The 11,634-nt window shown below is 32.9% G+C and overlaps 1 protein-coding gene across 1 annotated transcript; it reads left to right on the top strand.

The window, feature by feature from the left end:
* The first annotated feature begins 1,026 nt into the window (after positions 1-1,026).
* Positions 1,027-11,634, top strand: LOC134243988 (uncharacterized). Its single transcript, XM_062726230.1, has 12 exons — positions 1,027-1,143; positions 2,742-2,830; positions 3,279-3,317; positions 3,559-3,778; positions 4,325-4,497; positions 4,757-4,926; positions 5,194-5,262; positions 8,201-8,429; positions 8,965-9,084; positions 9,344-9,541; positions 9,894-9,988; positions 10,104-11,634. The coding sequence occupies exons 2-12, from the start codon at positions 2,806-2,808 to the stop codon at positions 11,400-11,402; spliced, it is 2,637 nt and encodes an 878-aa protein (XP_062582214.1). The 5' UTR covers positions 1,027-1,143; positions 2,742-2,805; the 3' UTR covers positions 11,403-11,634.

Consider the following 11,634-nt stretch of genomic DNA (forward strand, 5'->3'; position numbering starts at 1 on the left):
GGACACGTGATATAAAAGTCGGATATTTAATAAAATGGTGCATGAGACATGTAATTCTGTTTGAGGAAAACAGAAAATTTAATCAAACATCTGAAAAATATTTGAACTTAAAAAAAAAGATTTAAATCTCCATTCTGTGAGATTTTTCCTTATATGGATTAATATCGCTTGAGGAGGGATACTTTGAATCTCTTTGTATATACATATTTGCAACACTGATCAAGCATGTAATGTGCTACATTAATATCGTACTAGACTGTATATCGTTCGAAAAGATGGCTTATAGATATATTCTTAATTCGAGACCAAATAAGAAGTTTAAGAAAAAGCAATTGCGTTTGCTTCCCATGTTTTATCAATCTTTATATGTATTCATTCAAATATTTTACTGACTTTGAAAAAATAATATCTAGCCTCATTAAAAAGAAAAAAAATTGCACATATACTGAGCGTCCATACTTTTTACCAATCTGATTAAAATGCGCTTTGCCCTATGTATAGAGATTCCGTATTTTAATCAGATCGCACACATTACATTATAATGATGTAACACAAAAAAATCATACCCAAAGCTCAAAGGAAAAGAAAAACGGACAATTTCACGAATCTGAGATTTCTAAATAATTTGGGTTGTGGGTATTGTCATTTATATGTCAGAGCGTTTTTAACCACCCCTCTGCCCCGTAAACCATATCCATGCTTAAAAATAAAATTTTCAACTGTTAATAAATTAATTTAGTTATTTCAGGTTTTTTTTCAATATGTCTATCTTTTTAACTGTCACAACTCACTATATGTATTTTATTAATTGTAGAAGTGTATTACAATTGTGTTTTTAATTAATAAAGATGATATAAATCGGGAAAAAATCCATTTTTCTATATATCTATTTTCTGTAGATTATCAATTAAGCTTTCCTATCTTTAAAATCTGACTGAAAATAAACTAGAAATAAAACCTCCGGGGAGAGAGAGAGAGAGAGAGAGAGAGAAGAGCAGACAACTCTTGGTTCTCGCACCTGCTCACTAGCTTCCGGTTATACGGTGACTTGCGCATGGAGAGCAAACAGAAATGTCACCTGTGCTGATGTATTCGCAAGAGCTAAAGATGGATATATAGAAGAAATATTTATTTGTTTCTAAGGTTAGTCCACCATAATTCATACCCTATAGTTAAAAATCATAAATCATTTGATGTCGCAGTGAAGAAGGTTCTGAATTTCGCACCTGTTTATGCAATCCAATAAACATGTCTATTTCACTTCCCGTTCACATCACGGAAATCATTGCCAAACAAATCAAATATAATACAGTGTTTTTCTTTTACATTTGTATATGTAGAAGTATAGAATAGTATACTTTAATTGCATCAGGTGTAGTAATATGTAATAAACATGCATGACATAATATAATTATATACATGTACTTTCAATTTGTATACCTGTATATGTAGGTGTTAGTATATGGGGGAAAACAACATTAAAATACTGATATGGATTTCTTGACATGTCCGACTTCACCTAGCTATAGATTATCTCCAGGATAAAGTTATGCATGCAGTGACTAAATTGGACCAATTTTCTAAATCCTAATGAAAATTTTCTAAATTGATGATTGATGTCAGAAACTGTAAAAATCAATGTCAAGATCATATCTTCTCTCCCCTTGAATTATTAGGCTCTGGACCATTTTTTTAGATCATGGAGAGTATGCAGTGACATAATTTTTTTTTTTAATGAAAGTCCAATGTCAGAAAAGCTCTTCATGAAATCCATATATGGAGCAATTATTTTCTTTCCACTTGGCCCTACCTGCTTCATACTTTCTTCACCATCCCTGGCACAACCAGTTATAAGTATGTTTTACTATATTTTCTTTAAATCTCTTCTTGAAGGGAGGGGAAAAAAATTAGTTTTTGCCAAATTAAACATTTATTTTTGCATTGAGGACATCACTCTATCAATGGATATTATACATTATAATAGCAGAATGTCACTGTTAAAAATGGTATATATTTGTAAAAACAGTTAAAATGGTTTTTTTTAATCTGAAAACAAAGAATTGTAATTTAGTTGAACTTTGGTATCTCGAACACCTGTATCTTGAATACCATGGATATGTCAAAGTGATTTTGAAGTCCCAATTACTTATTCTTAAAGTATTTTACCATCCATATTTTGAATCAGCGGATATCTCAAAATTTTTTCTGGCTCCCATTGAGTTCGAGATACTGAGGTTTGACTGTATTATTATCTTCTTCTGTGTCCTATACACTGAAGTAATTCAGACAGACAGACAGAGTACTTATCTGAAGTTCCCTTTTCTTACCTAAGGCATGACTATTTAAAATTACACTTGGGTAATCTGAAGGAAATGTTTGATGTGAACATATATACTTTTCATAAGTAATCAAATAGTAATGTTAACGTTAGTGATAACATCTCCAGACTTTATGGTTCAATGATCAGATAACATTGAACCCAGAAATTGGTCAGCAATTCATGTAAATTAATTAGATTGGCACAATGTGTATTTATATACATATCCATATTATTGCTAACTACATGTATGGGTTATTCCTTGCATACATGTGTCATAAATTGCCTGCTTTTAAGCAATGATCCACTAGGCTTGGGCAAACAAAGGGCTTTAAATCTTCTGTTGTGTAAACATCCTGCGGATTTAGGTTGAAGAATAGACTTGATAATGTAGACATGTTTTTTCTTCTTTCTTTTTATGTAGATGAAACAGGAATTACTACAGACAAGAACAATTTGAAAGTGGATGTGATTAATCAGACTTCAATATGAGGACTCCATACTTAGCCATAGGTAAGAGTGTCTTTAATATTGATAAAAGTCTGATTTCGAAAAGCATTGATTGAAGCAGCAATTAAAATTGTTATAATGTTATCATTCCATGTCAAATTTTTATATGCATTAAATTTTATTGTGAAAGATCTAGAGAGTCAAGTCACCTTTTACATATATCACTATAAGGAGGGTAAATTTTTTATTTCCTTTGGGTTAATTGAAACTGTACAACAGATGGAGATCAACACTGTCATAAAAGTCAATGACTTGATCTTTAAAAAGTTAAAAATGATAAGAATTATAATTGTCAGATATTGCTGGATTTTATTTTTTTTGGGGGGGGAGGGAGTGTGATAAGAAATTTTTTAATTACATGTATAAATTACTGGAATTTAAATTTTGTAACACATACACTATTGATTTGCTTTGGACACAATTTTAAAGCTTCTTTGCTTTTGTTTTACAGGTTTTATATTCATCACAATATGTACATCTTATGCTCAAGGTAAATTGATATTAAATACATGTGAAAAAAAAGCTATGAAATTATTTTTATAAATGTGTGGTTATTAAAATAAGTGAAAAGTATTATGCAAATTGTGTTCAATCTGTTTCAATCCCTAAAATAATAACTAATATCATTCATAAGAAACATAAATAGATTTGGAAGATTTGTTTTTTTAAAAGTACCTTGTATTTGCAAAACTTTTTTTTTTAATTTATGATTCAATTCTCATCTTTTTTAGGACTCATAGATATCTGCAAAACAAACTACATAACTCTGCCATTTCCTCAAGAGCAAGGCATTGTGGGAGTGACAAGTGGCACTGGACCGACAGAAAATGGTCCGTGTCTCCTACGCATTAAAGGGTGCTCACAGTGCCATATCTCAATACATCCCATTAATGACTGGTACCTGCCGTGTTCCACATCAGTCCCCCGCTCACTAAAAGAGTGCACACCAGAGTGAGTATTTTATAATTAAGATCTGAGATTTTTCAGTCCAGTTTTATTTATTTGTTAGTTTTTAAGTCTAGAAAAAAACCAAATGTGTTTATCATAAAAAAGATCATGTGAAATTGAAAAGGAATAGTCACCACATGTTGGCTTATCACAGCTGGGAATTGTTTTTTATGTTTCAAAGTCAGTATTACCCCCTTCCCCAGACATACAGATTATTGATGTTATAGTTTTGTCAAGATTCCACCTTACTACATGGTCACTACATTTGAATGCAAGTTAACTATGAGCATTCAACAATATCAATCCATTCCTTTTCTGAGTCAACACCTTCATGTAATGTTTCTTAAATTCATTATTAATGTAGCCTATAGCCTATATCACTCAAAGCAAAAGGATTTTCGATCCCTGTAGCCTTTTAAAAAAAAACGTACTTGTATTATGAACTTGTCAGATATACCAGTGTTAATTAGATATAAGATGAATCAAAATTATTAGTCGCTGGCACTTAACTATAAGTTTCACTGTACCATTTTTTATCTTCTTTTACAGCTGTTCCTACCTGTTTGTGTTTGACAGTTCCTACCTTAATGATTCTGTTAAGTTTTACAATCAACACAGTGGATGGGTTGGGGGCCAGTTTAAGTCCGTTTCCAGTGCAATATTCGTGGGACTGTGTTCTCAGCAAGCTCCGCCCAATATTTCCTTACAGTTCAATGTTATTCGTAAGTATCAATATTTAAAGAACCTAAAAATTTCAAGCTGCATAAAACCAATTTCTTAAAATTTTGATGCATTTAGGCTGGAGGGAAAATGTAGAGCCATTGAATTTCAAGTTTTATTAAAACCTTGATAAAGTTAGACAGGAGGGAAAAAGTGTAGAGCTAGCAAAAGAAATTTAAGTTGCATCAAAGTAAATTGTATGATCTGAATGCAATTTGGCAGAAGAACTTTTTTCATGTAATTTTAAATATTCTTTTCTAGCCAATAATCAGATTCTGACAGATAGGACTGGGTACATGCGCTCTCCTAACTTTCCCAGCGGCTACCTCCAGAATGGGGACCAGTATACCTGGATTATTAGAAATCCAGAGTATTCCAAAATCCTGGTGATATTTGATGACTGGCATATATCGCCCTACAGTGAAGTGTTTGTAAGTAAAGATCTTCCTTTACATTCAGACTGAATAAAACTGATTTTAGTTTTTTTTGTTGAGCTTTTAATTTGAAATCCAGTCAAATCTCGTTATCTTGAACTTGATGGGACTGAGAGAAAAAATGGTGAGATATCCAAACATTTAGACACGTATAAAAAAATCGGTTTGAAATATTAAAAAATTAGACAAATCAATTTTAAAATCCATGTATAGAAAAAGTAGTTTGGACCTTCATCTTACTGAGACATATCCATGGTATTTTAGATAACTGTGTTGAAGACATGGAAGTTCAGCTGCATTATTGTTGTTCATAACTGCATTTTAAAAAAGAAAGTATAAGTGAATGACATAAAGTAGGGATGTCAATTTTACTCGGACAGCTTAGTCGAATAGTCGGATGCTTTAGTCGAACGATAGTCGATTATTCGTTTAAATTTAAAATAATTTTTCATATCATTTTCATTGTTTGTCTTTTACTGACTAGTTTACAATATTTAATCTATGTTGTCACCATTATACAATGAATTTCTGAATTGTTAACATGTTTGTAGTACAATAAAAACTGTACATCAATATGTACATGTACCCAGTGTATTTAATTTCAAAATTACTATATTAGCTGAATTGTTAACATGTTTGTAGTACAATAAAAACTGTACATCAATATGTACATGTACCCAGTGTATTTAATTTCAAAATTACTATATTAGCTGCACATTTTATCTAAATGCAGAATATCAAAAATGTCCTTTCTTTACATAACGGTAGTACATGTACCCCATAATTGAGGCCAATTTCTATGTGTCCGTCAATGATCTTTGACAGGTAAACAATTAAAAAGTGTCTCTTATAAAAACAAAGAGAGAGCGAGAGCTTGGGATATATTTTAATTATGAAATTTTGTGCAAACAATCAATGATTGAATAAAATCATTATCAGAAAAAGAAAACACGGTTTAATTACTCTCATAACTGACCCCAACTTACATGTATTTACAATTTTGTAATAGCTGTTTAATTAGAATTCTTTCTGAATAGTTGTATCACGTCAAATCTTAGTTTGAATCTACAAAACTAAACAATTGCCCTCTCCCTTTAAAACAGTAAGAGGTAGACAATCATTAATAATAATTATTTGTGATATTTCTTTCCCACTCTGCTTTTTTGTAATTTTTGTGGAGAACGTACTTTAGGAAAATTTCATTTGAAGACTGTGTATATGTTTGACTGATTCGGCATATGATACATCATGTTTGATGTTACACTGCGCTGCAGAATAAAAGTTCAAATTCACATAACCTTGATAACAACCTTTTTTAAGCTATACCAAAACTGTAGATTTTGAAGATATGTTTGCCGAAGATACATCGACGTACATACTTTGAACAGTTATACCATACCCTTAATTTTACATATGAAAATATTGATCTGTAAATAAATGAAATGGGCAAATATAAGTTTATTGCCTTGAATTCAAAATTACTTTGATGAAACACAATTTTAACAATTGACTAAAGAAAAGTATAATTATCGAACGATAGGAGAGATATATTAAATTAGTTTGTTGTTTAATTTGAATATAAATATTCTGTATGTGTGTGTTTTCAGTACTTTTTACAGAAATTAAGGTCATTTTTAACACAGACATCACTAGAAGTTTAAAAATAAAATTCAAGTTTAAATACACTTTTTACAGAGGTAAAGAATAATTAACTCATATAATGCTACCAATTTCTAGAAATAAGGTCAAAGAAATAAGTCAAATTTGTGTAATCTGGATGATGTGAAATTTGAAGTCTTGCCTATTATGGGGAAAGCTTTCAGTCTTTCTGTTAATTCAATGGTTTAAAATGTTGAACAATCTAGAATGTTGTCTAACCCAGCAAATTTCTATGAAAATTGAATGCTGGTCTGCAGATAACACAAGTTTTACTGTCATAGTGTTTCAAAAAATTTTTAACATTCAGGTTATTATGGTTTTTTGTTCCATTGAATAGAAATATTGTTAATGTATGTGTTTCCATGTGTATTTGGATTTTTATATATTAAAAAAAAAATTTTCTATTTCTCAGATGGAGATTCTATCACAGTTCCAAGATCAAGTGAGAATTTCATTCATTATATCCAATATTCCTTGATTCATGTGCATGTTTCAGTCTTGGACAGTTCTGAATTCCATAATTAAATTCAATTGCATATCAAAGACAAACACTGTGCAACTTAATGAAAATCTATCCAAGGACATAAATTTTAAGTTTTACTTTTTGAAATTTACTGGGATTATTTTTGGACAAAAATACATGATGTGTTTAACTAAAAGGATTTTGATAATGTACATGAAAATTATTATTTTTATTTGATAGTTAATCACTGAAATCTGTTGATTTGCTGCACTTGCCAACAAGATTGCATAACTTCAAAAATTCATGTAAAAAATTTTAAGACACCATGCACCTTAATGATGACATGCCTTTTACTTTTCACATTTTCAACTTCTTCTCAAGAACCACTGGGCCAAGACCAAACTTGGTACAAAGCATCAAGGAGATAATGTGAACAAAAATAGGGTGGGGTCATTGAAAAATTTCAGACTGAAATTTATATGGAAAGTATGATTTGATCATGACAGGGAGGAATTATTCAAAGTTTTACATAGAAATATATAGGAAAAAGAAATTTTTAAAGATGTTGAAACTTATGTGAAGTCTGGGGTAGTGTAGATTCTAAATTAATCAATTCATGACCCCCTTTTGATAGGATCAAAGTTATACATAGAAATATATAGGAAAAATCTTTGAAAATCTTCTTCTCAAGAACCACTGGGCCAGAAAAGCTGACACACTGTAGTGTAAGTTAAATTGTTCACAGAAAAGGGCGGGGCCACAATGGGGAATCAAAGTTTTACATAGAAATATATAGGAAAAATCTTTGAAAATCTTCTTCTCAAGAACCAAAAATGAAACTTATGTGCACATGGAAGGATCCTGGGGGTAGTGTAGATTTCAAAATGTCTAAATTATGAAATTTCATGTATTACAAAAATTAAAGAACAGAATTCAAAGTGTGTGGCCCATGGGCCTCTTGTTATTGCCTGTGTTTGCAAACATTTTTTTTCATAATCATTTGATAACAAATGGCTGTAAGCATATGAAAGAATCTTCATACGCTATATTCTCATATAAATGTGTGTGAATCAAAATCTAATTTGTTAGATGACAGTAATGTACATGTACCAACTAAATTTTATTGTATGGTTAAATGGTGTCATAAAGTTATTTAGAGGATTTCTATCTTGTGCAGTTGGTCATGGTGATCAGAAAGTGGAAGTTCGAGATGGATTGACCTCTGATAGCCAACTCAAGGACACAGTTTATCCCAACAGGGTGTACAAAAGCTTCAATGACACAAACAAGGGTTTCTACATCCGCTACACTGGGACGCTTAGACCGATGGACAACCTTAAGATCGTGTACACCTCCTACAGAGACCGTGGACCCACTGGTCAGTTTATAGTTATAATGAATTCCCCTCTGTTGTAGTTCATCACAGGTTAAGGATACAAAAGGTTAGCTGAAGCACAAAGGCACAAGATTGGAAGTGGTAACAAATATTGGCAAAAGCCACAAAAATTAGCTTTTGGCAAAAAATATGTGTGTAATTATGATGTGTAATGTCTGACTTTGTTTGAAGAAGATAACCATTCATGTAAACCTCTTTAATTTTAGCCATTGAAAAAAGAGATACTGTAGATCACTTATTTTTCGCGACACCTTATTTTCGCGAGATAGTCATTGACTCTTTATTAGCGAGACAAAATTTTCACAAATTGTGGTCATCGCTCTAAATAATCTTGAAAAGAAGAAAATTTGTAATTACGCCTATGAATAAAAAGTGATTTACAGTAATTTTTTGCTCTAAAAACCTGTTCCTAAAAAGAGGAGAATATGATGAGCCTATGGTGACATGTTGCCTCTGTACTATGATTAAATGTGCTTACTGTGTGTAACCACTCATGCCATAGTTTATTTATTTATAGACTGCAGCAGAATGGGAATGTTTTACTGTAACAATCGCAGATGTATTCCTTCTGAGCTTGAGTGTGATAGATATAACCATTGCGGGGATAATTCTGATGAAATCAACCCCAAATGTTTAGGTGAGGCATTTAGCCATTATCATTTACTGTTATATTGGGTTCATTATCAATTTCTTGATCCATGGTATTAAAAACAAATCATCAAATATCTAGTTATAGAAAATATGCACAATTCTTGGGTAATGAACAATAATTTATTCTTTAATGTATATTTTAATACAGGAAATAGTTTCTCTTCTTTTTAAAAAAATTGCATTTTTTGCTAAGACTTTTTTGTGTATGAACTGATTTCAAAATCTATTTATATCTGATTGACCAGGTGGAGGATCCGGTTATTCTCGGAGCACTAACTACACGATGACGGTCAGTGTCATCGTTCCACTGGTCATCTCTGTTTTCCTTCTTGTCATCTTGTGCGTTCTCTTCTTCCTCATAAGACGATGTCACATTGCACGAGCGCGGGAGATGGACCGAGATGCAGGAATCCCCACAATCAGTGGAGGAATAAGTAATAGAAGTAAGGGAATTAATTTATCTTATTGAAAATGTAACGTCCAAACATCAGGCTAAAATATTGACAAAGTACTTACAAGTGATAGAAAGTAAAGGAGAAAATTTAAATGTATCTCACTGAAAGTTTAACATCTAAACATTGATCAAAATATTTGACACATTAAAAAAATCCAATAGTAATTAAAAAGAATAATAGTAAATCCTTTGTAATGCAAGTTGATTATTGGGAGAAACAGTTGTTGTTAAGAATTAGAGAGATAGTCATGAAGGGAAATAAAAAAAGAAAAGGGAAAATATTTTTCTCTTGAAGAGAAATACCTTAGATACATTGTAATCAAGAGTTGTTTCCCTTTTAGGAGGTCGTAGAGGAAGACAGCCTCAGAGACCTGTGGATTTCCCTCCCACCTATGAGGAGGCACTGGAAAGTCCCCCATATGAAGAACCTCCACTGGTAAATAACCAAATTCCTGTTTATTACAAAGCTTTAAACAGTTCTTTTAAAATAAAATTTGAATAATTTAGATGTAAAATGTATTGATTCAAAATGATTCATAATTTATTACCAGGAATATGAAAATGGAGTACTGAAACCACCCACGTACCATGAGGCGGTGGGACAGGTGGTGGAGGCACCACCAGAGGATAACATGGAGGAGGACTATCCACCACCAGAATTCAGCACCATAGACCGTCAACCTCCAAGCTTTGAGTCCCATACATCTAACGCTTCTCCTGCAGAGAGTGGTGAAATAAGACCTGTTAATCATACATACAGTATGTCTTACAGCTCAGAGTCATCCACGGACATACCTCTGAACCGATCTGTACCAAAAGTTCATGGTCCCTCTTATAGTGAGGTACCTCATCAGGGGTCCAGAACCTCAGACAGGGAGAGGAGTGAGCAAGAGTATAGAGAAAGGGTACCCAGTGGATCAAAAGATGGAAGACAATTAGAAAGAAGAAACTTTCATCCTCAGAAACAAAATAGTGAAAATGATGTGAGAGAAAATTCAGAGAGAAAGCCTTATGAAAATCATTCAGATGTAACACAGTCTAGGAAAGGAACACCTTTGCTCATGCAGGGACTAGAGCCTGGGAGAAAGGGAGATATAAGTTCCACTGCAAGATGGAATATGTCGGGCAGTCCATCAAGACAGAATCCTAACCAATATTCAGATTCTCCCAAAAATCATCCTCATTTCAAGGAAGACAAATATCACAAGAATGAAGATCTGAGGGAAAGAAAACAAACAAGGTCAAAAGAGGATCGGAAAAACAGAGCATCGGACAGCAGCTCCAAGGATTTGCTTTTCAGTGAGGATCACTTCACAGATAGAGAGCATAGGGGTGTATTGAATCAAGGTTTTAGAGATTCTGAAGATCGGTCAAGAGAATCACCACCAAGGACAAACTCAGCCAGCCTGTCCAATTTGCATCCTATAGAGAGATGGACAGAAGACAGAAGAGGGATGGCTACATCATTACAGCATCTACCCACTACACACTGTGTTGCCTCTAGGAGCAGCCTTACTCTGGGAAGTTCAGACCATCCCATTGGAGGATTGGCAGGCTGTCAATCAAACATTAGGCAGGAGGAGGGAATGAGCAAGCCACGCCCCCTAGAGAAGGACCGCCCAATATCCCTCTCTGTGGGAAATCTACCCAATCGCTCTCATCTGAATCCAGAGAAAACAAGGAATCAAAGGTCACCTGAGAGTTCATACAGAAGGTCGCTAGGAGACCTGAACCAACGTCTGAACAATCAAGTAAGCAGACGACAAACTCAATCTCATGGTGACTTGTCTAATATTCAGGAGGAAAGACATATTTCTTTGGCCTGTGACAGTGAAGATGTTTTTGTCTGAATACTTCAAAAATGTAAATTTGACTTTATTTTGAAGCATGTATTACAAGCATGTGTATTATGAATTCAGTTTTTGTACATGTATATGTATCCAAGAATCTTCAGGTTTTATGTTTAATTTTCAAATTAATTTTACTGGTGTTGTCAAATCAGATGATTTTTAGTAACTGGTTAGGCACTTACTTTTCAGATTGAGTACCTAATTATTGGTCTCTTAACATTCTTCCTGGAAA

The sequence above is a fragment of the Saccostrea cucullata genome, unplaced genomic scaffold (genome assembly GCF_032062105.1).
Source record: "Saccostrea cucullata isolate Sc308-1 unplaced genomic scaffold, CSIRO_AGI_Scuc_v1 ctg3, whole genome shotgun sequence".
Taxonomy (NCBI): Eukaryota; Metazoa; Mollusca; class Bivalvia; order Ostreida; family Ostreidae; genus Saccostrea; species Saccostrea cuccullata.